The 27,256-nt window shown below is 51.0% G+C and overlaps 1 protein-coding gene across 4 annotated transcripts in view; it reads right to left on the bottom strand.

Annotated features, from left to right (window-relative positions):
* CRY2 (cryptochrome circadian regulator 2) overlaps positions 1-26,985 on the bottom strand; it is a 37,430-nt gene extending 10,445 nt beyond the window's left edge. The window contains exons 1-12 of one of the 4 annotated variants that reach the window (XM_082747435.1): positions 26,713-26,958; positions 17,953-18,061; positions 14,966-15,108; positions 13,704-13,815; positions 13,344-13,528; positions 12,278-12,366; positions 6,213-6,353; positions 4,829-5,140; positions 4,436-4,587; positions 3,914-4,116; positions 3,504-3,596; positions 2,223-2,364 (exon numbers count right to left, since the gene is read on the bottom strand). In XM_082747435.1, coding sequence (XP_082603561.1) covers positions 2,225-2,364; positions 3,504-3,596; positions 3,914-4,116; positions 4,436-4,587; positions 4,829-5,140; positions 6,213-6,353; positions 12,278-12,366; positions 13,344-13,528; positions 13,704-13,815; positions 14,966-14,978 — 1,440 coding nt within the window. In that variant the 5' untranslated portion in view covers positions 14,979-15,108; positions 17,953-18,061; positions 26,713-26,958 and the 3' untranslated portion in view covers positions 2,223-2,224. Of the gene's footprint in view, positions 1-1,588; positions 1,793-1,843; positions 2,365-3,503; positions 3,597-3,913; positions 4,117-4,435; positions 4,588-4,828; positions 5,141-6,212; positions 6,354-12,277; positions 12,367-13,343; positions 13,529-13,703; positions 13,816-14,965; positions 15,109-17,952; positions 18,062-26,712 lie in introns of those variants that run through there. The other 3 variants (XR_014316099.1, XR_014316100.1, XM_082747434.1) reach the window with 3 other exon arrangements.
* Between the last annotated feature and the right edge of the window lie 271 nt (positions 26,986-27,256).

Below are 27,256 nucleotides of genomic sequence, written 5' to 3'. Positions count from 1 at the left end.
GGCAGAGAGGCAGGCAGAGAGAGAGAGAGGAGGACACAGGCTCCCTGTGGAGCAGAGCCAGATGCGGGACTCGAGCAGGACTCGATCCCAGGACCCTGAGATCATGACCTGAGCTGAAGGCAGAGGCTCAACCCACTGAGCCACCCAGGTGCCCCTCTGGGAAAGCTTTTATTTTCTTCGTAAAGAGGAAGAGAGGCATCTCCTGATAATCTTCTTAATATAAAATTGCAACCCTTACTACGCCCCAACCTTTACTTTCTATCTTCTTACCAACTTTAATTTTTTTCATATCATGTAGAGCCTCTTGACTTTGTTCCTTGTCTGTCTCCTCCACCAAGATGCATCCAAGATGGAAGGCCCTTGTCAGCCTTGTTCGGCATGTCTCAATATCCCAGTAAGCACGACAGTGTCTAGCAAACTGTGCTCAAAAACCGTAGGTGTGTTTACTGATGGATGAGTGCAGCTGTCTCTGCTATTCCTTTTCTTTCTTGCTTCCTCTTTCTTTCTTGAGGAACTGATGGCTGAGGCTGTGGCAGCCACCTTGAGACCATGAAGCAAGAGAAGCGCAAAAAAAAGGGCTCTGACATTGCTGAGCCACCACGCAATGCCCACCTCAGGGCCTCTTGTTAGAAAGAAAAATAAATCCCTACTTGCTTGAGCCACAGCAGGCAGCTCTCCTACTCCTGATGGCCCCACGCATTCCTACCTGACAGATCTATTTAATAATTGAACCTTTATGACCACGGAATTTAGAGGTGAGGAAATGAAATCTCATAGCGCTTAAGGAATTTATGAAAGATCATGTGACCCTGAAGCTATTTTTCTTGCCTGAAATGCCCTCCTTGTGGCCTAAATCCAGCTCACCTTTCAGCCCCAAGTATAAAGGTCTGTGTCCTGTTCCGTGATCACCACACCTACCAACAGCCGGGCTGTGGGAAGCGTGTGCTGCCTAGGAATCATAAATTATTTGTATTCTTTTCTAAGGAGACTGTTAAATGCTTGTGGATGGGGATCATAACACATCTTATATGCTCATGGTCCCTCCTCACACACCTGCTGGCGACAATTTCATTCTGACTTGGATGCCATCAGCTTCCTGAGCAACCCTGACCCAGACGTTTACCCTCTCTATTCTTGGATCTTCTCGCCTGAAAGTCGGAGTACCAGCTTCGCAAGCTCCAGATTTATAAGAGAGAATAAACTTTGCTTAGTATCACAGAGCTAAGAGTTAACAAAGAGAGTAGCACCTGAGATACTATCTGGTAGTGTCTAAGTAGTATCTAAGGCTGCCAGTGCTTCTAGAACAAGCCAGTACAAATCAGTCAGCAACGTCTAGCACACAGAGCCTAGCAGGGTAAAGGGCACGAGTGTCAAACACAGCACTCAAGCACAGACGCTCAAACCAGATGGCCCCGCCTAACTCTGAAATGGAAGGGCTGGGAAAAAAGAATTAATTGGTTCCACAGAGAAAAAAATCGCTCTCCAGTCCAGTGACACAGGCACGGCGCCTAAGGAACACCTGAGATGATGACTCAAAGAGAAGAGGAATTTATACTTCCCCAAGAAAGGCAAGAAAGTCCCTTCCTGCTCTGTGGAAGGAGCCAGGTTTTATTTTTGTTTTTTCATGACATTCAGGGGGCTTCCAAGAAAGCTGAGTGCTGACACGAAAGCCCAGAGCCAAGGCCGTGCGGAAGGTGAGAATGAAGGAGTGGCTTTAAGAGGCGCTGATGATGGGCAGCCAGACCCTACTGGTCCTCAGCTGGGGCTGGGCCTCCCCCCAGCGCACAGCCCGCTGCCTTTCTTTCTTCCGAAGGGGAGTGCCGCCCTCCGCTGGCCTGTCTACGGGACGCAGCCTGTCCGTGGTGGCAGAGGGCCCGGGAGCCTCCTCAGACCCTGCCACGGGGCCGCTTCTCCCACAGCTTCACCTCCTGGGCTCTACTTTCTTTTTGTTGGATCTCACTCACTTTGATAAGTAGAAAGAGTCAAAAACTATTCTCTTTCCCTTAGTTGGTAAAAAAAATAAAAAGGCTTTACTTTCAAACATCCTTTTTAAAATGTAAAAGTATGGAAGCCAGAATGGTAGAAATTTAAAGTTGAAATCCAAAGGAAAAAATCATGCAATCCCTACCAGGTTTTAATCTAATTTGCTGGGTTTTAACCTTCAGCTCCAAACCCGTTCCCACCTTCCTTCCCAAAGGTGCCTCTAAGCTGCTGTCACTCACTCTCAGACATCCCTGCTCGGCAGCTCTGGGGCGGGCAACTCTGCCACCCTGGCCCGTTTGCTGAGTTCTTCACCCGGTGGTTCCTCGGCTGCTTCCAGCTTGCGTTTGGGGGACGCTGGGCCACTGGGGAGTGGTCTTGGGCCTGTAGGGAAGCAAGTCAAAGTGTCAAACGGACTGTGACTAAAGCCAAGATGACCCAAAACTGGGCAGTGGCAGCTTTTTTTCCGAGCCAGGAGCCTGCATCGAAGCCATGCCCGCATGTTGCTTCACAGGCCTGCCCCTCAGCCTTCCTTCCAGCAGTGACCTTGCCCTGAAATGTCTAAGGAGAGCATAACCCAGCATGCTGGCAGTAGGGCCAGTTCTGGGGCCCAAGCCCCACGGGCTCCAGGCCAGAGACAGATTTGGCTTGTCTGCTGCCCTTGCTTCCAAGGTCAGGCATTGCCCCCGGGACGCTGGCTCAGCCTCCTGAGGCCGCACCTCCTCTGCGGAGCCGGCCTGGCTGGGCAAGCTGCAGAAACCCGGGAGGTGTTCCCGGTCTCACCTTACTGATACTTAGCCCAGAGCTGGGGCGGGCTGCGGGGCGGGGTGGGGGGCTGTTGGGAGGCAAAGAATTCGGCACCACCACCAGGCTGTGCCGCCACCTCCTGCCTGGACAAGAACGCCTGCCTCCTTTCTAGCCTCCCTGTCCTCGCTCCTGCCCACACTGTCCCCTCCACACAGCAGGCAGAGTGAGCTTCTGAAAACCTAGATCAAACCCCCGCACCTCCATCCTGCTGACCACCAGGCTGTGCCTTCTTAGGGCACTGACGACGGACTCCTCCCCTCACCCACGCAGAGCCCGGGGACGCCACTCCTGCCACAGCTTGTCCTCGTCTCACTCTGACTCCTCCCTTAAGACAGGCCGGCCACCCTGGCTTCCCTTTCTGTTCCTTGCATGTCTCTGGTCTCTCCCTGCTACTCCCTTTGCCTGGAATGCTCTTCTCCCAGTTCCCGGAAAGCCTGAGACGGGCGTTCCCTGACCGCTCCGATCTGAAGTACCTGAGGGAGTCCCCCTTCCCCAGCGCCTCTCACATCAGATTGTTCAATTTTATTTCCCCCAAAGCACGTGTTATCGGAAATGATCCTGCACAGTTCCTTTACTATTTGTCTCTCCCAAGTGGACGATACGCTCTGTACATGGGGCATAGATTCATTCCAGCCTTTGCCCTCAGGCCCCCGTGACTCTAGTTCTGCGGCGGTCTCCGGACGGACACAGGCCACAGGAGGCCAGCTGCTACTCACCCGCACTGCTCATGCTCCCAGTCTGGCTCGAGCTGGGCTCTGCCACCGGGTTGTTGAGGTCTTCCACACAGGAAGGGACAGATGCCAGCAGACCTGGGGGAGAGGCAGGGGAGCAATCAGAACGTCATCTCACGGGAATGCAGAGAGCCACAGGGCAGCTGAAGACAGGATGGGCGGCAGGGGACAGGGGGTGCTGGGCCATGACGCTGAGGTTCCACTTCTTCCGACCCGCCACACTTGAGAGAGGCCTGATGCAGCCCAGCCTGGAGTGCCCTGCACCCCTTAACTTAATAGTTGAGAAGAGAGTACTTGGTCTCCCTCTGCAGGAAGGACCTGGAAATTCCCACTGAGCCCACAGGAGTGTCCCTTAAGTGAGGGAGGGGATGGGGGTGGGAGTAGTAGCTCCTTACAGAGTCCCCGGTAGCGGGACAGCTGCTGGTAAATCTGCTTCATTCGCTCGATGTTGAGCCGGCTGGTCTCAGCGTGGTTGACGATGGGCCGGGGGTAGTCCACACCGATGATGCACTTGGCTGCCTTCTGAATGGACTCAGGGGCATTCCAGGGCTCATAGATGTATCGAGAGGGGAACCCTTTCAATATGGGCAGGTAGCGCCTGAAACACGCATTGGACAGCGGGTCAGCATGCTGCGACTTTCCTTCAAAGGACACAGGTATCTACGTTTTACTTTTTAAAGATTTTATTTATTTATTTGACAAAGACAGAGAGAGAGGGAACACAAGCACGGGGAGTAGGAGAGGGAGAGGGAGAGGCAGGCTTCCTGCTGAGTCGATCCCAGGATGCTGGGATCGTGACCTGAGCCGAACGCAGACACTTAAGGACTGAGCCACCCATGCGCCCCCCGCCAAGGCTATCTTATCTTAGGAGCTGGTCCCAGCAGCCAGGAGCCAGACAGCCTGGACTGCATCCTTACCTGATGTAGTCCCCACTGGGGTCCGTGCGGCGGCCAAAGCCCACAGGGCAGTAGCAGTGAAAGAACTGCTGGAAGAAAGCACTGCAGGACAGCCACATCCAGCTGCCTGCGTTCACGCTGAAATCCGCATCGAGGAGCAGCTCATCAAATACCTAGATGGGGAGAGGGTGGGACAGTCAGCCTCAATGGGGACCTACTGCTAGGGTTCTCCCCAAGTTACCACATGCCCCATGGAGGAAAGAGAGCCAAAGCCCTCCTGCTGATAAGACAAGAGGGATCTGGAGGGGATCCCCTGGATCCAGGGATCCCACCCCATGCCCCAGGCCAGAAGAGGGCTACCCTTGCTGGGCCTGATGAGAGGGTATGGGCCTGCTTCCCCTGAGAGAGACTCACCCGGACCCCGCTCTCCCAGCTGACCCAGAGGTCCCCGCGGGTGAGGAAGCAGGCCACGGCGTGCCGGGCCAGATGGTGGATCCAGCCCTCCTGCCTCAGCTGGGTCATGATGGCGTCAATCCAAGGGAAGCCTGTCTTGCCCTCGGCCCACTTGGCCAGGGCCTCGGGGTTGCGGTCCCAGGGGATCTGGATGCAGATGGGGTTCCCTTCCATGCGGTCAAACCTGGGGTTGTTGGTGGCTGCCGTGTAGAAGAACTCTCGCCACAGGAGTTGCCCAAACAGGGAGAGGGGCGGTGTGCTGTTCCGCTTCACCTGGGGGGTGGGGTAGCACATGGATGTAACACTCGCCCAGCCCCCGGCGCCAGGTCACTCAGATCTCTCCCACAGAGCAATCTGGAGCCTCAATGAATGTGGTGGCATAGACATGTGAAGAGGCTATGCCCTCACAGTGGCCCAGTGTGCCCGCAGTCTGAAACCCCAGACCCTGGCTGTGGGCACCGGGAACCCAACTCCTCAGGCCTGGCCCACCCTTGCCCTCAAGGGTCCCTGCTTGGCTCCACTTTCTACAGAGTCAAAGGGAGTTTTCCCATCAGTGCATAAAAAATGCTCACTTTAGATTCTGGTTAAATAAGTGATTATGACAGCCTGGATCTGGGGTCTGAGGGAACTGAAAGATCAGCCCAGGCCTCCCTGCAAATAACGACCTTCCTGAAATCCCAAGATTTCAAATTGGCACAGCCACCCCATGGCACCCCATCCTGCTCCAGACAAGGACAGGGACATAGCATGAAACAACACAGATGGAAGGGCGACCTGCTGAAGGTGGACAGTTGGATGTGTCCCCCTCTTTTCCTTCTGGGGGCAGGCACACCACCTTAGGGTTATTGGCCTACAGTCCACAGAGGACAGCCCTGCCTTCAGCCCAGGTCATCTCCTCGTCAGTGGTAGAGAGCAGCGGCTCCCGGACTCCCCGATTACATGCTGCGGACCAGCCCCACAGAGGACTGCTGTGCTCTTCTGCTCAGCACTGGTTCCAGTCCTGCCCTCCCTGCCTCCCAGCCCGAGTGCTTGCCCCCCCCATCCACCTGCTCGCGGCAGATCTGGCTCCAGCTCAAGGGTCACACCCTGAGCTCAGCTTTTCGGCCCGTCCTGCTCTACTTGATAACCTGGAGATTACTTAGATCAGCTGTTTGGGTGGTGCTGGGCTCTGCCACGTCTTGGATGTGGACCCCCCACCTTCTCTGGACCATATACACATGTAAGCACCCCTAGAATCCACAACCCGGTCCCTGCCAACCCTCTGCAGGGTGTCTGACTGGCCCAGAAGGCTGGTCCGTGGGGCTGCAAGTGGGGACAGGGCATGGTGGCCCCGCCGCCCCCTCACCTTTTTATACAGGTCCCACAGGCGGTAGTAGAAGAGGCGGCACGAGAGGCAGCCAAAGCGCAGGTAGGGGCTGAGGCCCGTGGGGCTGGCCAGCAGGGAGTTGGCGTTCATTCGGGGTCTCTCGTAGTTGGCAACCCAGGCCTGCAGTGGGAGGAGAAGGTGAAGAAAGGAAAGGCCTGGACGTTGCAGAGAACAACCCCGAGGTGCTGGCGTACTTGGCGCTTTACTTCGCGGCTCATGGTTACGTGGCTTCTCCCGTGGGGTCTGAACAACCCACTGGGGCAGCACTTATCAGTACCTCCTCTTGAAAATGAACCACGAAGCTCGAAGGGTTATGTGGCTCTTCTGGGGTTACAGAGGTGCTAAGAACTAGGGCTGGGGGGACGTAGCTTTCAACTCCAGATTCCATCTCCAGCTGCCAACTTTTTCTTCCTTAACTCCTCACACCCTCTTTCTCCTTGTGATGCTTCCTTCTCAAACTTGACAACTCCGCAGGCCTCCTCCTCCACACTTCCCCACCACCCCTCAATAGACAACTTTCCTTTCTTGCTGAAATGCAAACCTTCAGCTGAAAAACTCAACTCTTAGCCTCTAAATCTGCAAACTCAACTGTGTCCACGCCTCCCCCTCCCCACCGCCTCTCCCTCTCCAGTGATTCTGCCCAAGGCCAAGGCCTCCCCTGGCTCTGAATCCCTCCCCCTTCCTTCCCCTGCACCTTCCATCTCTCCCGCTCCAGTTTCCACTCCGGTAACACTGGGCAAATCATGTTGTTTCTTTGAAAACAAAAGAAAAAAAAAAAAAGGCCCTTTAGGAAGCCAGTGGACCTTTGTTCGGTCTGCTTTCTTCTCTCCAAAGCCCATGTCCCACAGCCAGAGGCACTTCTTGGCTTCTGCCTTCACTGCTCCCCCCAGGCTGGCTCCCACCAGAGCCCCGGTGATCTCCATGCCACGGAGTCCTGCAGGCGTCTGCCTGGCTATTTGTGGACCTCTCAGCACAACTCACCCTACTCCAGCCTCCACACCCTCTGTTCCCTTGGCCTCTGGTCTCCACATGTTCCTGGCTGCCTCCCACGTGGCTGGCTGCCTCCCCTCCCAACCCCTTCAGCGTTGGCATCTCAGGGCTCTGTGCTGGGCCCCGACTCAACTGCGTTCCTGGGGAGGCATGTCCAGCACTACGGCTCCCAACACTACCTCCGTGCAGGGGATCGACACGTTGGTGGCTCCAGCTCGGACTGATCGGCTCCTGCTTCGCTAGACTCCCAGATCCCTCCAGCCACTCCCTGCCAGCAGCTCTGCCTGACCGCCATCCAGGCCCCTCAAAATAAGAGCTTTTGTCTTCAGATCACCCTTCCATGGGCATTCCTATCTCAGAAAGTGCATGGTCGCCCACTTGGATGCCCAAGCCAGAGGCCTGGCAATCACCTTTTGACTTCCTTGTCACCAAACCCTGTCAATTCTACTGTTCAAATTCTCCTCCGATCTGTCCTTTTCTTCCCAGCCCTCTTGCTACTAACCTGGCTCAGGCTAAAATGTAGACTAGACAACCGTGACAGCCTCCCAGCAGACCTTCCCGCCTCTCTTCTCAGCCCCCTCTAATTCCATCCCCATACTGGGAGCAGGGCAATGGCTCAAGAACACCGTCCTGCACTGGGCTTCCTGTTGCTCTTAGGACAGAGCCTCAATCTTTTTTTTTTTTTTAATTTTTTAATAAACATATAATGTATTATTAGCCCCAGGGGTACAGGTCTGTGAATTGCCAGGTTTACACACTTCACAGCACTCACCATAACACATACCCTCCCCAATGTCCATAACCCAACCACCCTCTCCCTACCCCCTCCCCAGTTTGTTTTGTAAGATTAAGAGTCACTTATGGTTTGTCTCCCTCCCGATCCCATCTTGTTTCATTTATTCTTTTCCTTCCCCTCAAACCCCCCATGCTGCATCTCTACTTCCTCGTATCAGGGAGATCATATGATAGTTGTCTTTCTCCGATTGACTTATTTCGCTAAGCATGATACCCTCTAGTTCCATCCACGTCATTGCAAATCACTTATAAGTAACCCACTAGGTGAGCCTGTCTTTCTAGCTTCATCTCTTGTCACTCTCTTGTAAGTACCATGCTCTCGCGGCCCTCTGCACACGCAGATCCCTCGGCCTGGAATGTTGTCCTGCTTTTCACTCACCTTCCCCTGGTTACCTCTGACTCTCTCTGCAAGTCTCAACCTAACAGTCCCTTCCTCTTCAGGTAGCCCCTCAGGTGTTGGGTTAAGTGCCTCTGCCAAACACTAGGTATATTTGCCTGCTCGCGCCCTTCTGCACCTCCCTCCGAAAGCCTTTTTATGTTAAGTAAAATACACATACGGAAGTAACATGGATGTGTGGCTTAACAAATTATTCTAAGGCAAACACTCGTGCAACCATCACCGAAGTTCAAGGACTGGAACTCTGTCGGCCGCCCCAGAAACCTATCCTAGTCACCGTCCCTCCCCGGCCTCACAAGTGACCGCTCACCCAACTTTTATAATAATCACTTCTTTATGTAAAAATGTTGACATTTTTCTAGTTTGGCAAAGCACATCTGGAGGGAGGGCTTTATCTTTTCAGTTACTCCTTGCATTTTTTAGAGGGGTGGAGGAGCAGAGGCAGAGGAAGAATCTTAAGTAGGCTCCATGACCAGCAAGGAGCTGGACTCAGACACTTCACTGACTGAGGCACCTGGCGGCCCCTGTTCCTTGCATTTTTTTTTAAGATTTTATTTATTTATTTGACAGAGAGAGATCACAAGTAGACAGAGAGGCAGGCAGAGAGAGAGAGAGAGGGAAGCAGGCTCCCTCCTGAGCAGAGAGCCCGATGCAGGACTCGATCCCAGGACTCTGAGATCATGACCTGAGCCGAAGGTAGTGGCTTAACCCACTGAGCCACCCAGGTGCCCTGTTCCTTGCATTTTTAAGTGGGGTTTTTTCAACCTCACATGCATCCCTAGGCACTACTGTGTAGCCCTGGCCATCTATGGGACTATGGTGTGTTATTTAAGTTTCTTTTAGTCTACATATTTTTGGTCATTTCTTTCTTTCCCTTGCAGTTTTTTTGGGGGAAGAATCCAGGCCATTTGACATGTACTGATTCTCAAAGTCTGCATTTTGCTGTTTGCACACTCATGGTACACTGCCTGCAAATTGGTGGCTGGTACCAGAGAAAGGAATGGAATTACGTTTGATTCCACAAGGCTGTTGGGGGACAGAATGCCTGCCTAGAGCTCTTTATGGGGTCAACAGTCATTAATGTACAACGCGGCATCACTGAAGGCTGCAAAATGCTGCTGTTCTGTCATTCCATTTTCATTTAAAAATGGGGATACTTGGGCGCCTGGGTGGCTCAGTGGGTTAAAACCTCTGCCTTCAGCTCAGGTCATGATCTCAGGGTTCTGGGATGGAGGCCCACATCGGGCTCTACTCAGCGGGGAGCCTGCTTCTCCCCTCCCCACTTCTCTCTGCCTGCCTCTCTGCCTACTTGTGATCTCTGTCTGTCAAATAAATTTTTAAAAAATGGGGTACTTTATTTTTTTTAACGATTTTATTTATTTATTTGACAGACAGAGATCACAAGTAGGCAGAGAGGCAGGCAGAGAGAGAGAGGAGGAAGCAGAGAGCCCGATGCGGGGCCCGATCCCAGGACCCTGAGGTCATGACATGAGCCCAAGGCAGAGGCTTAACCCACTGAGCCACCCAGGTGTCTCGAAAAATGGGGATACTTTATAAAGAAATGCTTGCCCTCATCTACTATCTTGGGTAACTGCTCTTCTCCTTCTCCTTGGGTTACCCTAGATCACATGGTTTGTCTCCCCTCTTCGGTGATAGCACTGAATTTTCTTGCAGGGATCCAGCCTTCCCTAATCTCAGCCCAAGTGAGCGAAGTGGAGCTAAGCTCCCCTTCGGACTCTGGGAGCAGGCTCAGGATGCAACTCCGGCCAGGGAGAGCACCCCCCTTCCCCACCCATGGTGACTGAGTCAGGCCAGTGAAAACACTCTTCGGGACTTTTCCAGGAGCTTTTGGGAAAGAGGCACACCACTTCCTCTGGTGCACTAAGCAGATGGAAAATAAGCTGCTGGGGACCACTTTGCCACTGCTGAAGGAAAGCCTACCTGAGAATGAAGTAAGCGAGAGGGAAGCAGAGCTCGAGAGATGGAGAGTGCATCCCCGGTAGCATTCTTCAGACACCTGGGTCCAGCTGCGCCTAAAGGCTACACTTAGACTCTTAGTTATGTGAGTTCAAAAACACCCTTTTCAGGGACGCCTGGGTGGCTCAGTTGGTTAAGCAGCTGCCTTCAGCTCAGGTCATGATCCCAGCGTCCTGGGATCGAGTCCCACATCGGGCTCCTTGCTCCGCAGGGAGCCTGCTTCTCCCTCTGCCTCTGCCTGCCACTCTGTCTGCCTGTGCTTGATCTCCCTCTCTCTCTCTGTCAAATAAATAAATAAAATCTTAAAAAAAAAAAATAAAAAACAAAAACACCCTTTTCAAAAGTCAGTTTGCAAATACGAACTGATTAATAGAATTTTCTTGCTCTTTGCTCTCCTAACCCTTTGAACTGCTCTTCTCCTCACCCAGAGTACATTGTAATTCCTTGTTTCATGCCTATCATCTGTAATAACCTACTCTCCTGGAGACAGACTCCATACCTGCCTCACCGAGCAGTCTTTCCAGCAGCTAAGCCATCTTGACATGAGTAGATAGATGCTCACTTCAGAGTAAGAAAACGGAAGACTAAAATAAACCTCCTCAGAGCAGCATACACTCTTGCTCACAGCCCCCTTTGCTTCTCCCGGCTGTGTAGGACACAATATTCCCACTGGCCACCAGAGTCTGAAGGATCCTGACACAGGGTCCCATGACAAAGCAGACCCTCCAGGGGTACATGGAAAAGGATCCCCTGACTGGGGATTGAAGGGGCAGCCCTCCACCGAGTGCTTTTAAGGGGGATGATAACCCACAAGGCTGTAAGTTAGTTCTTTATACTTGTCTTACTCTACTCCTGCATTTCGTTTGTCACCTCCACCACTCTGCCTCCTGGCCTGGCCTATGTCCTCAAACTGATATGGAAAGGAAAGCTGGTCCTGCCCATAGCCCTTGGACATCAGTCTCCTCCTTCTCAGTCGGTGGGGCTGGCTGAAGGTAACATCCAGATAGGGAAATCAAGGCCTCTGTGCCTAAGGGAGGTGGGGCTTGTGGCACGTTTTCACTGCTGGTGAGGCACCTCCAGGGCTGGGAAGCATTTTTCCTATGTATCTGCCTATTTTTCCTTGTTCGATAGTTATCACCTGGCTGCTGGGCCAAATGCCTACCTCTCTGAGAGTATGAAAGGTTGTGAACTGGTCTACAAACCAGCAACAGTGGGCAGGAAACCAGCAGCTAATTCAGTCACTAGAACCTTCTCTGCTCCTCTATTTCCATGGTCATGGAAGCCATGTGACACTGTTCAGGAGTGCCTTTGGGTCCTCGGTCTCTTTCCTTCCCTCACCAATCCCCACTTCGCTGGGAGGTGGGCCATCTGTTCTCTGTGTCCAAACAAATGGAAATCGATCCCTTGGTGGGGACCCAGCAAAAGGTGAGGAGGGGACACATAAACACAAAGAAATTAATCTTACGGACTTCACTGACCAACTACCCTCTTAGTAAGGGGAACCTGAAATCTAGTGTAAGTTCTAGAATCACACAGAACAAGATCTCAGTCTACTACTTCCTAACAGTGTGACCTCAGGCAAGTTACTTACCTTCTCTAAACCTTAATGTCTTAACCTGTCAAAGAAAGAGCTTAACCCCTACCTTGCAGGGATGTTGACAAGACAAAAGGAAATCGTGCAAGTAGGTACTTCATGCAGTGACCAGTATGTGGTTAGCACTCACTGAATGGTAGCTACCATTCCTGCTGTTCCTGCCCCAGGAAGGTTTTTCACTTTTAAGCACTCGGAGCTAAGAGGCACTAAAGGCCATGAAGCTGACCCTCACATCCCCTGCTTCCTGGGTGCTAGCCCCGAAGTTTTGTGTCCCAGAAGTGGGGGCCATACCTTCCGTTCCAAATGCTTATCCAGCCGGGCCAGAGCTTCTGTCTCTCCTCCTTGCCAAACGGCGGGGCCCAGTCCTTCAGTAGGGAACCCTACGCGAGGAGGAGAAGGTCACAGGACCAGAGGTCAGGCCATTTCAGTGATAGCTCAGCAAGTCTTGGCACCTCGGTATGGTCTTTGAGCTTTGTGGGAACTGAACCGTGTGTTCTTGGTGCTGCTGGGGCTGAGATCACCCTAACACTTCCGCATCTGCCAGGCCATCCTGGTTCTCTTTCCTCTGTGACTTTTTTTCCTGTCCTTTCCCTCATCTTCCCTATCGCAGCCACTCCTCAGTCCAGGCACAAGAGAACAATCCTGTATGCCTGCCCTATCGGGTTGGCTGGCAATGATTGCTGCTTTCAGGTGTGAAAGGATAAGTTTATTTGGGTCAAAAATGGGGACTAGGGGAGGAAGGGGAGAAAGGGTATAGTCGGGACGCCTGGGTGGCTCAGTTGGTTAAGCAGCTGCCTTCGGCTCAGGTCATGATCCCAGGGTCCTGGGATCGAGTCCCACATCGGGCTCCTTGCTTGGCAGGGAGCCTGCTTCTCCCTCTGCCTCTGCCTGCCACTCTGTCTGCCTATGCTTGCTCTCGCTTCTCTCCCTATGACAAATAAATAAATAAAATCTTTAAAAAAAAAAAGAAAGAAAGAAAGGGTATAGTCAGTAACCTGAGGGGCTGACAGACCCCCCCCCTTCCAGTGGAAGCAACATTACTTAATTTAGTATTGAGGAGCCCACTGATGCCAGCAATAGACTGTGCCTATCTCTTCTGAGTGAGAAAAGTACAAAAACAGGAGCAGAAATTAGAAACGTAACATTACATATATGAGTAGGAACAGAAAAGACTAGAGAGACATGCTCCAAAATGAGCAGTGGCTATCTCTGGGTGGTGGGGTCCTAGTGACTGTTATTTCCATTCCGGTTTTACTGTATCTTCTACATCATGGATAATATGCATCACTTTGCCAAAGACAAAAAAATCTGGTCAGTTGTTTTACAAACAAAGGGGCTCTGGGTAGGAAGTACGCACCCAGCTCCTCGAGGGAGGGCACGCCATAGGTGTCATCGTGGTTCTCCTGGATGTCGGCCCGGCAGCTCTCCATCTGCTGGCTCGTCACGGAGCCCACGGGCTTCTTGGGCAGCTCCATGCGGCTGATGATGGCCTGAAAGCGCTTGTAGGTAAGGGGTGGCTTCTGCCCGTTCAGCTCAATGATCCTGGGAATCCCAAAGCACAACTCCCGTCATGCACAAGGCCCTTCATTACAGGTCCCTGCCCACCCAGAAAAGAGCCCAGACTCTGAAGGCTTAGAGGGTGGCTTTCCTCATCCACTTAAGGGTCCCACCCCTAAGTGGAAAGGAAGGGGCAAGGGAGGCTACATCTCCATTTTACCGAGAGGGAAAATGAAGCCCAGAGAGCAGGAGCAGATGCCTCAGGTAATGGAGCAAGGCAGGGCCAAAGCTGGGACTCAATTCCAGGTTCCCTGGTGTCGACGTGGAGTCTCCTAAAGACAGAGACTGACCATATCTCTCTAATCACAGAAAAGTCCCCACTAGCCTTCTTGGTACTCAGCCTGTGTGTCCAAGTCATGGGAATCCCCATGGCGCCTTTCTCTCTAACCCAATGTAAGCCTTCAGGAAGTTCTTTGTTCTCACGATCAAGGGGAACAGAGCTGCATTCAGGTAAGAGAAGAAGATACAGGACTGAGGAGGAGAATCGAGGCCGTTTCTACAGAATGCACTGGGGCGGTCTGGAGCCAGACGCCCAGGGCTCTTCCTGTTGGCCAATAGGCAGCTTACGCAAGACCTGGCCGGCTGGGTGAGTTCACTGTGGGGCAGTAAGGCCGGCTGCAGCCTCTGCAGCACCTCCCCCACCCCACCCGCCAAGTCCTCTGGCACGTGGCTGGAGGAGGAGCTCCATACCCAGGGGCTTCTCCTGAGAACTAGCTCACGTGCAGAGATGTGTGACCTGGCTCCCTGGCAGCCGCTGGGTCCGGGAGAGGGGGGCAGGGAACAGTGACGGCTGCTGGCTTGGCGGCAGCAGCAGCAGCAGCAGCAGCAGGGTGACAGCTCTGCCAGGGAAGGGGAGGAGAGGGTTTCCTCTGCTCTGAAAGCAGAGGCCAATCTCTAGGGAACAAGGCTACTCTGTAGCTACTGGCTCCTGCAGGGAACTCTAGAGCCTCCTGCTCCACAGCTAAATGCACGGCCTGGAAACCCAGATAGCCAGGGAGCCCAGGGAGCTCGTATTAGGTACAGAAACGGCACCTATGAGAACAGAGCTCTGTTGGGAAGGGGCTAACAGGCAGGGTCCACTGAGGTGACAGAACAGCCTTCCAAGAGCAGAACATAAGTAGGAGCATGAGGAGGGGATAGGACAGCAGATTAGGAGCACATCTATGAGGATCCTGTATGGGGATTCTCACTGCTTTCATCCCTCGGCCCTAGGAAGCCTCTTCGCACCCAAACCAGGGAAAGCTCTTTATGATCTGTTCCACAGGCACCCAAATCTGGCCCATTCCCCTCTGGCTTCTAGAAAATGCCATACTTCATGTGCCAGGTGGCCCTGTTGGTAAATCTCCCAGAGTTCTGTTCAGCAGGGGCCGAAACCACCAACTCCCACAATTGGCAATCTGACCCTTGGGACCCAAGTCTTACTTGTCCAGATCATAGAGAGTATGAGAGTTCTCAGTCACCACCTCCACGCCGGCCTCCTTGGCCATCTTCATGATGGCTGCATCCCGTTCTTTCCCAAAGGGTTCGGAGTCATATTCAAAGGTCAAGCGGGTCACCCCCCATTCCTGTGGGGAGAGAAGCTATTATGCTAAGCACTGTCTGGGGAGGAGAATGCAGCTGAGGACTCAGTTCCTTCCTGGGAAGAAAGGAGTCTAGAGACCAGTCAGAATGGGCTACAGAACAAACTAGTGACAGAGATTTCTTTTTTTCCCCACCGACCCCTAGTGACAGAGATTTGAACTAGAAAGCAAACAATCTGAGATTCCCAAGGGTTGAGGAAGCCTTTGAGGTGAGGCCCCCAGCATGGCAAGAGTGGAGCCCGAGGCTAGTGGAATCAAGAGAGAGGTGGGTAGCCCCGTACATTTGCTGTGTCCCTGGGGTAGGAGAATGCAGCAGAAGACTATAAATACAATGCTCCCAGGGGAGCCGCTAGTCCCAGAAAGCAGCACTGAGTCACTGGCAGAGACAGTGGGGGGAATGATCACTGCCTCCCTCCTGCCCAGCATGCCTTTCCCAGAGCTCTTCAGAGCCCTACACACTTCTGGCTTAGTTTTCTTGGCAGACTTGTGCTATGTGAAGTGTCCTAATGGTTTCCATAGAAACACTCCCGAGGCCAGTAGCAAACAGAGCTAACAGGCTCTAGCTCTCAGAAAAGTTGGGGAAGGAGATACAATCCTTAGTCCAGAGGTCAGAGAAATCAGACCAGAAGGGCCACATATTAAAGAAGAAGGGAATTCTTTTCCAAGCCATTAGTCTTTTCTAGTAGAATATTTTAGATTTCCTTGCAATGCTGGGAGAAAGCTGGCCTAGTAAAAGGTTGTATAGATAACCCACAAAAAGCCCTAGAATATGACTAGCAAGAAGAAAACCACATTCCAACCAAAGTCTCTGGTCAAGGTCCCTTAATTCTCTAAACTCCTAGGGCAAATGTCCTGGTCATGTGGGACCTAACTCAGTCCTGTCCTGAGCAGGGCTGGCTATCCCTCATCCTGGATAATGGGACTAAGCATTTATTGAGCCCTTACTAAGAGCCAAGTTCCATGCTTAGAAATTCATATAGATGACATGGTCAGAAACTCATAAATCGGTGAATAATAATAAAAATATTATTAGATGCCATCTTCTCCAAGTAGCTTCCCTTGACCTTCGCTTTCCATAGGGTTCTCCCACATCTTGCCCTTTTCCCACCACTGCGTTTACCATATGGCAGTGAAGTTGCCCATTACTTGCCCGTTTCCTCCATTAAGAGTGTGAACTTTCAGTGCAGAAACCATGTTGTCTCATCATTACCCTAGTACCTCACTGGGGGCCTAGGACATAGTAGAAGCTCAATAAATATATGGTAGTCGTATCTGCAGGGACACGTTGCAAGGCCACCAGGGAGGCCTGCAGCTGCAGACAGTACTGAACCCCACACAGAGCGCTTTGTTTTTTCCTGCACATACTTACTTATGACAAAATTTAATTTATAACTTAGGCACAGGAGATTAACAAGACTAGTAATAATTGAGAACAATTATAAAACACACTGTAATAAAAGTTATGTGAATGTGGTCACTCTTTTAAAACACCCAGTCTTGCACCTTACACTGTACTGTGATGAGAGGAAGCGAGAGGGACACAGGTGTTAGGACACAGTGTGAAGCTAATAAGGACCTTCTGACTCTATGTCAGGAGGGGGATCATCTGCTACCAGACTCCAGGTGACAGCGGATAATGGAAACCGCAGAAAGATACGGGGAGAGAGTCGTTATATGCTGGACGACTGAATAAATGATCGATCTGTACCTCTGGGCTGTTACTGGTTGGCCTCTGAGGTGCTAGGAGGAGAGGGAGAGACAAAGCAGAGGGTGAAGACTGGCAAATGTGTTTAATGGTGTGCAGGTTAAAAACCCAAATCTGGAGCCAGAGAGCCCGGGCTTGAATCTTAGACCATCAGCTCTGGGCTTCACGACCCCAGAGTTATTGTTCCCTCATCTGCAGAACAGGGACAGCAGCACATACCTCTACGGGCTGCTGCGAGAATTCATGTATGTAAAGCACTCACTCAGAACGGCTCTTGACTCCTAGTCTGTCCTCAGAGAACACTGGCTATTTTCAGCACTGTGTGATTTCAATGTATGTGTCTGTGTGGGGAGTTTGGGGAAGTGAAGTGAATGATGAAAGATTTCCTAAGCTGCTTGCCTTGACATCAGATCTTCCCTCTGGTCTTTTCCCCCAGGAAAGGCAGGGAAAGGAGCTGGGCCGGAAAGGGGCATGAAAACGATCCCGCACTGCTGAGGACGAGGAGAGACTGTCCCAGAGCTCTCTGTCCACAAGCACTTTTGCCTCTGGGTCTTAAAGTGTGCTTTATCAAGAAAAGGGTTGGAGCAGGCGGTTGGGTGGGGGGTGGGCTAGCTACCTGGTAGGACAGACAGAAGCCTATATTGTACCCAAGTGAAGATTTTATCAACATTTGCCCCAGGGTTGCGGGGGGAAGCAGGGAGCTCCCTCAAAAAGGCTGATTTTTTCCCCCAATAAACAGAGCATAGCAAGACAGGAAACACCCCGTGCTAAAAAGGAAATCTCGTCCTCAAGCTCCTGGCATAGGAAGAGCCCTAACAAATCTCATTGGCTCAAGCCAAGAAAACATCTGAGGAAGCCAGTGGCATCCGGGGAGGAGTAACTTGCCCCATCCCCTGTCTGGACTGAGCTGGGAACCTTCCAACAAGACACTGGTTTCAGAGAATTTCTTCCTTAACCCAGTTTCCATTCTAAGTGGGCAAACTGATCAGCTTCGCTCCCAACTTCCCTACAGACCAGTGCTGCCCGGTTCCATTTTCTGAGTCAGAACATCACCTCATTCAGTCTGTGGGGGAAAGTCCAGAGAACAGAATCTCCCCGTCTTCTTTAGGACTTGGCACACTTACCTTGAATAGTCTTGGGAATACATCGGCTGGCTGTCCCCGGACTACAAACAGGCGAGAGTTCAGTTTCCTTAAACTTGTATCCAAATCTTCCAGAGACTGAAGTAAGAACCTGCAGAGCCCACACAGGCCTTTTAGTGATAATGTTAGAAGAGGCAGTCTTTTTCCTGCCAGAGCAGGGAGATGCTGGTGCATCATTAGTACGGTCCTCCAGCCAGGACATGGTGGGGGATCAGCACTGCCTCCACTGAAATTCTGGCTTGGCCACTTCCTAGCTGCATGACTTTGGGCAGTTACTTAACCTATTTAGCTTTTCTTTCTTTCTTTCTTTCTTTTTTTTTTTTTTCCTAATCTGTAACATGGAGTCGATGTTAGCACCTATCTCCTAGGATTGCTAAGAAAGGAAAATCAAACCGTGGCACAGTAGCCTGAGGTCCTGCTAGGGAGGAACAGGACTGCAACAGCCCCAGCAAAGCCTATCTACCTTGGTCCACCTTGCCTCTCTGTAACCCTGCCTCGGGCTGCACAGACGTCTACTGCTGCAGCCCCACAGCCTGGGTTGGGTCCCCAGGTCCCATGGTTTTGTTTGGCAGGGGTGTGTGGGGCTCATTCTCCAGGGCTCTGGCCACCAGATTCTCATCCCAAGAGAGAGAAAGCCTTAGAAGGTACATCTCTATAGGATATCCTCACATGCTTTTGGGGGTGGGGGCTGGGGTGGGCACCCCCAGGTACTTAAGAGGCCTAGCCTTAAGAACTGGATCACTGTGGAAAAGGAAATAGCATTTGCTGAGTGGCTTTGGTGTTTTATTTATATTTGACCACAAACATTTATCTACTGTTCAGTTAGGCACAACCACCTCTCTGAGAAATCTAACAGTACCTTTTTGTGACATGTGTTTTATTTAAAAAATTTTTTTTAAGTTTATTTATTTTTTTAAAGTAATCTCTACACCCAATGTGAGGCTCAAACTCACAACCCCAAGATTAAGCGTCACAGGCTCTACTGATTGAGCTAACCAGGTGCCCCTGACGTGTTTATTTGTTGGTTTGTTTGAAAAGATTTTATTTTTAAGTAATCTTTACACCCAATGTGGGGCTCAAACTTACAACCCCGAATCAAGAGTCACATGCTCAGGGTGCCTGAGTGGCTGAGTCAGTTATGTGTCTGACTCTTGATTTTGGCTCAGGTCATGATCTCAGGGCTGTGAGGTTGAGCTCCAGGCCCTGTGCAGAGCCTGTTTAAGATTCTCTCTCTCAGGGCACCTGGGTGGCTCAGTTAAGTGTCTATCTTCAGCTCAGCTTCATGCATGGACCCACGGCCCTGTGCTGGGCTCCCTGTCTACCAGGGAGTCTGTTTCTGCCTTTCCCTCTGCACCTCCGCTTCCCCACTCATGCTCTCTCTTGTGCTCTCCCTCACGATCGCTCTCACATAAATAAAATCTTAAAAAAAAAAAAAAAAAAGATTCTTTGTCTTTCTTCCTCTGCCCCTCTTCACTTCCCCGCCTCTCTAAAAAAAAAAGTTGCGGGGCACCTGAGTGGCTCAGTGGGCTAAAGCCTCTGCCTTCGGCTCAGTTCATGATCTCAGGGTCCTGGGATCGAGTCCCACATCGGGCTCTCTGCTCGGCAGGGAGCCTGCTTCCCCCTCTCTCTCTGCCTGCCTCTCTGCCTACTTGTGATCTCTCTCTGTCAAATAAATACATAAAATCTTAAAAAAAATAAATAAATAAAAATAAAAAAAAAAATAAAAAAAAAAGTTGCATGCTCTACCCACTACCCACTACCCACTAAGCCAGCCAGGCACTCCAACATGTGTTTTATTTTTAAAATTTTTAAATTAAATGAAATTAGCATTTTAAACAGATAATTATGTAATTCAAATTCAAATTATAAAAAGGTACATGGTAAAAAGTCTCCCCTTTATCCATCAGGAATTTAATTCCCCTCCCCAGAGTCAAACAGTGTCATCAATGTTATTATCTATCTGCTTATGCTTTTTAAGCACGTTTTCTTTTTAATTCTTTCAATACATTTTGAAGGGAAATGCTGTCTTCATTTTATAGATGAGGAAAATCAAACACGGAGAGGATGATTAATTTGCTTAAGGACATAATTATTAAGCGACAAAGCTGTGATCAGAAGCTGTGCCCCACCTCTAAAGCCTTTTTTTTTTTTTTTTAAAGATTTTATTTATTTATTTTATAGACAGAGATTACAAGTAGTCAGAGAGGCAAGCAGGGAGAGAGGAGGAAGCAGGCTCCCCGCTGATCAGAGAGCCTGATGGGCTGATCGATCCCAGGACCCTGAGACCATGACCTGAGCCGAAGGTAGAGGCTTTAACCCACTGAGCCACCCAGATGTCCCCACCTCTAAAGCCTTTCAGTGGCACACCAGACAGGACTCAGGGGCTGACCAACACAAACCTGAGTATAGGTAATCCACGCACATTTGGAACTTCTGCAGGAACTAAGCCCTGACAGGTCGGCCTGGTTCATAGACACCCCTGCTATCTACACTTCGCCATCTCCCACCCATCTCCGTCAACCACGGAAATCACTAGATTTTATTTTGAACACAATGAAGCCCTGTGCCACCTCTGCAGCACATCGCACCCCCTGACTGCTGCCGACTTACAGGAGCAGCTCCTGTTCCCAGGCTGCCACCTAGAACCAGTCCCTGCTGCTGTCTCTGACGTCAACAACGTGACACTCCCACGGCAGCGAATGCCACAGACCCACATTCCAGCAGGAGCTGAGTCCCACGCTTAGCCCAAAGCATCCTGCTAGCCTGCACAGACTCTCCAGGAGAGGCGGAGATGGGAGACTGTGGCTTTCTGAAACCCCCAGCTCGGCCTCTGTGACTTCGTTTTTGAGAAACTGACACGGTCAGAAAAGGGAAGCGAAGCCGGGAGTGACAGGAGTGACGCACTTGCACCTGTGTTGGCCTCCTCCCAGGCCACACTGTTGTTCTCCAGAGGAAAAAAGGAGAGACCTCTGTGAACAGCCTCCTTCCACCTGAAACCTGGGCCCTGCTGGGGAGAATGCCTGGATGTAACTGGCAACTTAAATTCCAACTTAAATTCAGGGCACCGGGTCCTCCGTCCAAGGCTCTCAGGAATGTCCCTGCCATGCACGCTGGTCTCCTCCCTCACAGGCCACCAGGCTGCATAGGTTTTCAGTCTGAAGCTATAAATAAGACTGACATGCACACGAGAGCTAGGATCCAGCTGCCTCCCCAGAGCTTTATTTCTAGACCTCATTTACTAAAAGGAGAAATTCCGAAGTAAGCGTCTCTGAAGCACGGTAAGTCAGATAACCCCGAGAGAGCCCTTTTCTTCTTTGACTTCTCAAAGTCTACAGCTGAGGCAGGAAGCAAAAGGCCCAACTCTGAACTCCGCAACCAAATGACAGTAATGATAACAGCAACAACTAACATTTTTAAAAAGATTATTTATTTATTTATTTGACAAAGAGAGAGAGAGAGAGATCACATGTAGGCAGAGAGAGAGAGAGGAAGAAGCAGACTCCCTGCTGAGCAGAGAGCCTGATGCAGGCAGGGCTCAATCCCAGGACCCTGGGATCGTGACCTGAGCTGAAGGCAGAGGCTTTAACCCACTGAGCCACCCAACAACTAACATTTAAAGCCACCCAACAACTAACATTTAACCAGCATTTGCAATGAACTGAACACTAGTCTACTTATTTTATATATGTTATCTCATTTCCTTCATGAATAGATCTGGGACATAGATACTATCATTATTCCCATTTCATAGATGTGGAGACGAAGGCACAGAGTTATCAAGTAATTTTCTAGTAAATGGCCACTGTTCAAACCAGGCAGTGTGGTTCAGCATCTGCATTCTTAACCACCAGCCTCCACTGCTTGACCAGAACTTACTGCCTGAGCACTGAGGCTGTGGGGTCCAGTACGCAGCCATCAAAGAGAACCGCAGCCAATGCCTTTGCCCCCAGATCCTTGCTCCTCTGAGGCTCAACAGCGGTAAATCACCCAGAAGCTTGTTGAAATGCAGAATTTCAGACCTCCAGGATAGGAATCTGCATTTTAGCAAACTGGTGATTTCGTGCACACTAAAGTTTCACAAGCACTATTCTAGGAAACTTCACTTCACTTCTAGCTTCTGTTTATAAATTGCTTTTCTTTGCTTCTAATTTGTTTCTACTAAATTTTCTCTCTTTGAGATTCTGGTTTCTGCCTCTTCTTTGGTGCTCTAGATATGATCTGTTACTTCCAACTTCCCTTTTGAGTCCAGCCCTACTGGGCTTTTTCAGGAAGGAGGCTTAAGGATTGCCCCCATAAAAGGCAACAGGCCCCTGGGAGCCCCAGCCCTAGGCAGCCAGAGAAAGAGAAGCCACTGCTATGGTGCCTTGCCTGCCAGGTGACAGTTTGGCGTAACACCAAAGAAACAGAAGCAGCGCTGCTATGGGGTCAATGCTCGCTGGGGCAGGTGGGTGCATTCTTTCACTGGAGAGAATTGTGGGCCTTTTGCCCTCCTTTAGAGCCCTCCTCTCCACATGGCCAGTTTCTCTTTACTCCAGTGAGGGTAGACTCTAAAGAAAACTGGCCTGGGCATTGGAGATGGTGGCATTTAGGGCTGGCAGCTCACTCCTGGCAGCTCCAAGCTGAGCTCACATGGCCAAAATTCAGAGCACACGGTCCTGTGCGAGCAGTTAAAGCTCACCCTTAGGATTAGACAACATGTGCAACTGAATTACATTATGTAAGTGCTCTGGAGCTAGAGGCACACAGCACTAGAGAAGACCAAACAGGGATTTCCAAAAATACAGAAAGGACTCTGTCATTCAGGCACTCCACGGGGCTAGCTAGCCCTTTAGAATAAGACAGGCAGATCTTTAGAGAAGACCTTCCCTAGAGATGGCAGATTCTGTGTTGATGAATGCTTTGCTGTTCATAGGAGGAGGGAGGACACTACTGAACTCTTTTTGGATCCAAATTGCCCTTGACCAAGTTTCTCTGCATCAAGCCAAGATTATCTAACTATATGATGATGTCATAGGCTGGCCCAGACTGGCTATGTAGGATATTAATAGAAATTAATTTATCTAAGTAAGACAGCATAAGCCCCATGGAAAAGGATGACTTAAACTCACAATCCATAGCAGGGATTGATCTCTAAGTATCACTCACTTAAAAACAGATTTATTCTTTCCTAATTTCAAAGAAAAAGATGAAGATTTTCCTCCCCTTTCAGCACATGGAAACGTTCCTCAGCAACAGAACAGCGAAATGACTCTCTTGAGTACCTGGGTGAACAGCTCAGAGAAACTTTGATGTCTTCCCCAATAGACTACAGTTCTCAATCCCCTGCTTGCTGACTGAGACCCGACCAAATCGACATTCTCTCAGTGACTAGCTCCCAGCACTGGGATGAGAGACACATTGTTCTCACCAGGCATACTGGAGTTCCTAGTTCACCTCATTTATTAACTCTGAGCTATATGGCCCAATATTTCTACCAATTCCTCCTGTTCTGGAAGCTCCTGAATGCACAGGCAGCACAGAGCTAGGGAGAAAATGATGTAAATGAAGGGTGCAATAAATTACTGTCAACACCAGTCGAAGCTGCAGGAGCAAGAGGAAGGCAATGAAAACCCACACTGAGTACCATTTTTAAATTTAGAAGCTGATCACCCCCGCCCCCTGCCTTTTGGGTGGTTCTTACTGCAGTACATCCTTCCACATAGAGCAAATTTGGGGGAGGTGGGGCTTGGAAAAATGGCAAAGGGCTTAGCCAACTAGTGCTTGACAAAAAAGTCCTGAGGCTCACTGAGCTACAATTAGCCCATCAGCTTCCCACTACCACCAAGGCAAGGAGTATGCCAGCCTTTCTGCTCTGCTAATATACATATTTCTTGGTTGCCTTTCTCTGTCCTCTTTGACTTTGGAAAGTGCTATGCATGGTTATTTTAATCGGATTCATCTGATGAAAAATGCTGTGCAGGAGCTAGCATAAGAAGTGCAGGAGGAAGACATCTGAGATCTTGATTACCCCCCACCTCTTGCAATTGGTCCATGACCCACCCTTTCTAGGGAGGCTTCTCAGAGGCAGCAACTGACATATCTGCAGAGCTAGGATGTTGTGCTGCAGCACACTTGTCTCAGATCACTCCCAGCTTCAAACACAGCCACCGAAGATTACAAAGACTGTAGTTATGGGAGGTACAGCTCGCTCTGTCACTCCTGCAAACCCCAAATGTGTGTCAAACAGTCGCAGCTCTGCCCTGAGTCTGATCGTGGGAGCAGAGTATGGTGGGGGTGGCAGCAGCGGGTCTGTTTCCAGGCCCAGAAGCAGTTAATCATATTTGATCTGTTTTGTGTTTTTTCACCCCTTTCTTCTGAATGCCAAAGATAATTAGCCTCCCTGGCGAAGCACTGCAACCCATTTCCCAAGCTGTCAGGCTCAGTCCAGTCCAGTGCTTCTCAGGCTTCATCGCACATGAGAGCTTTAAAAAGCCATAGCCTAGACCCATTAAATCAAAACTGGGGGAGGACGGAGTCAGGCATTTTTTAAAGATCCTTTAGCGATTCCCATGATGCTGCTCTAGTCCGTCTCCTATTTTATTTATTTCGTGGTATTTAGTTCTGCTAAATTATGGTTGTTTACTTGTCTCCCTCTACTAAAACGCAGGCTCTAGGAGCTCTGGACACAACTGCTTGTTCACTGCTGTGTTCTAGCAACGCCCAGATCAGTGACTGGCAGATACTAGGCACCCATTAAATCATTGTTCAATTAATATCTACATTCTTACATGGTCTCTGACTTTAGGATTTGACTAAGGCATCTGAGCTGCCACATTCCTTTGTCTCCTTCACTTGCACAGTCACAAAAGAGAGACCCATAAAAATCCATAAACACGTAGCTCCTAGCAAACCTGAGTTTAATCAGCAACAGAGGTTTTGTTGTTCATTTTTTAAAAGATTTTTATTTATTTGACGGACAAGGATCACAAGTAGGCAGAGAGGCAGGCAGAGAGAGGAAGGGAAGCAGGCTCCCGAGCCAAAGGCAGAGGCTTTAACCCACTGAGCCACCCAGGCGCCCCTTGTTCATTTTTAATCTCCACTATCACAAACATGCAGGTAGGCCTATGCAATGTCCCCCCAACCCTGGTAAAACAAAACCAAACCTCTTTCATGAGAATGTAACAAGCAAGTAGTCAGATTTATTTACTCTGCTCTAATTGGCACACTGCCATAAACAGAGGGCAAAGTCTAAGGCTTGGTTTAATGTCCATGCTAGGGCTGGCCATTTTGAAGATGTTTGTCAAATCCAACCTCCTATCTATAGAAACTGGAGCACAGGCAGAGCAATAGAGCAGCCCGAAAACTGTGTGGGCAGGCTCTCCACAGGACTATCTTTAGTTGTTCTCTCTATATAAATGGGGCAGGAGGGGGCATTTAATAGACCCACTGCTAGGGGCACTCACTTTCCTAGCAGGGCACACACCTCCGGGAGGAAAAGAATGGCGTATTGATAGCTACCATATCCTGGAAATAACGCTGCCCATCAGTGCAACAGGGACACAGGCAAACATCACCCAGAACAATGCAAACAAACCAAAGCACAGCTGCGAGGTGTTTTAAAGAGAGAAGGGTACAGGATGTTTCAAAACGCCTTGGTTTTAAACACACTGTTTAAAGAGAAAGGACATCAGCTACCTATCTGTTAATCCTTTCCCATGATTCTGTTGACTGCATCTCCTGGGAATCATCAAAGAAGGATCTTCTTGATTATCACACCTGCTCCCTAACCTCAGGCAGTGTAATCCCTAGTGGCTCAACTGTCCTTTAAAATCAATCTCAGGAGAACAGGAGGAAGGAAGTGATACTTTGGTTTCTTTACCTTTCTTTTTTTCTTTCGTCCTCTCTCTCTTTTTTTTAACTAGTGAGCTCATAGCTAGCAGTTGAGGGAATTCTTCAAAATGGGTTTAAGTACTACTCTCTAGCTCAGGACACAAAGTGCCTCTAACTGGACAAGCCCTTGGGGTCTTCATAATAAAAGGGCAGAGGGCACCTGCCTTGTCTAATGCTAATTCAGGTCTCCAGACACCTCCAGAGGCAGGAAGGTCTTGGTAGAAGGAAACCAGGATGGGTGAAAAGATGGATTCAAACAAACCAGAAGCTTACAGATGACCTTCGGGAGCCCAGCAACAGCCTCTTTTCTCGAAGAATGCCAGAAGCACCCGCTGTGCTACCAACTCAGAAACCCAGAAACCCGTCCCTGTCCTCCCATCCCAGGATCTCCTTTCTTCCGCTCCCTGAGCACACCCCGAAGAGCCATAGACCAGGAGTCCCTGCTTTGCCACTCCCTGACTCAAGTCCTCCGGCAGGCCCACTCTGCGTCTCTAGGCCTCAGGAGTTCCACCTGTACAATGGGGAGTATGATCTCTGGTCATCCCACAGGAATGCTGTGAGCCCCCAAGGGACTAATACACAGTGCAAACGCGCTCTGTCAGAGGTGGAGCCCTGGCCCAGGCCCTGGCCCACCCAGGCCATTACCAAGATGACTAACCGCTTCCCTCGTCCCGGCTTCTCCCCTCTGGAGGCCCGGCTCCGTCTCCCTGGCTCACCTCCTCAGGCCGGGATTTTCCGGCCCTGGGACCTGGTGGGGTGGAGGGGGCAGAGCTTCCCTCTCTGTAGGGCGGGGGCGACCCGGGCTGTTCGCCGGGCGCCCTCGAGGCCAGGCCGCTCCCCTTGGGCCCACGACCCCGCTTCGGGCCCCCTTACCTCCATCGGTTGATCCCCACTGAGGAGGAGGCCGCGAACCACGGGTCCAGGATGTAAACGCAGCGCACGCAGCGCGCCCCACGCACGGCCGCCAGCAGCGCAGGGTTGTCGTGGAGCCGCAGCCCTTTGCGGAACCAGTGCACCGAAGAGGCGCCATCCACTCCCGCTGCCGGCGCCGGGGCCGGGGCCGCCGCTGCCGCCGTCACCACAGCCGCCGCCATCACCACTCTGACTGCTCAGGCCTCCGCCGCTCCGCCCCCGTCGGCCTCGCGGGCCCCGCCCCCGGGCCGCCCAGTGACCTACGACGCCACCGCTCCTCTCTGTGGCCCCACCCCCAAGGCCCTGGAGCGCCCCTGCCATTGGCTGGGAGCCTCCCATCGGGCGATTGGCCCAGCAACGCGGAGTCCGGCCCCGCCCCCTCACGTTCCCACCATGTGTCGGTCCGGGAGAGGAAGCGGCGGGCTGGGCTGGTGACGCAAGTTGCCTATCCCTTCCGAGGCCTGGGCGTGGAAGGAGTCTCGAGGGACGGAGGATCTCTTACAGG

This window comes from Mustela nivalis, assembly GCF_964662115.1.
Source record: "Mustela nivalis genome assembly, chromosome: 9".
Taxonomy (NCBI): domain Eukaryota; kingdom Metazoa; phylum Chordata; class Mammalia; order Carnivora; family Mustelidae; genus Mustela; species Mustela nivalis.
The sequence above is the reverse complement of the archived record's forward strand: the minus strand, read 5'-3'. Positions and strand labels throughout refer to the sequence as shown.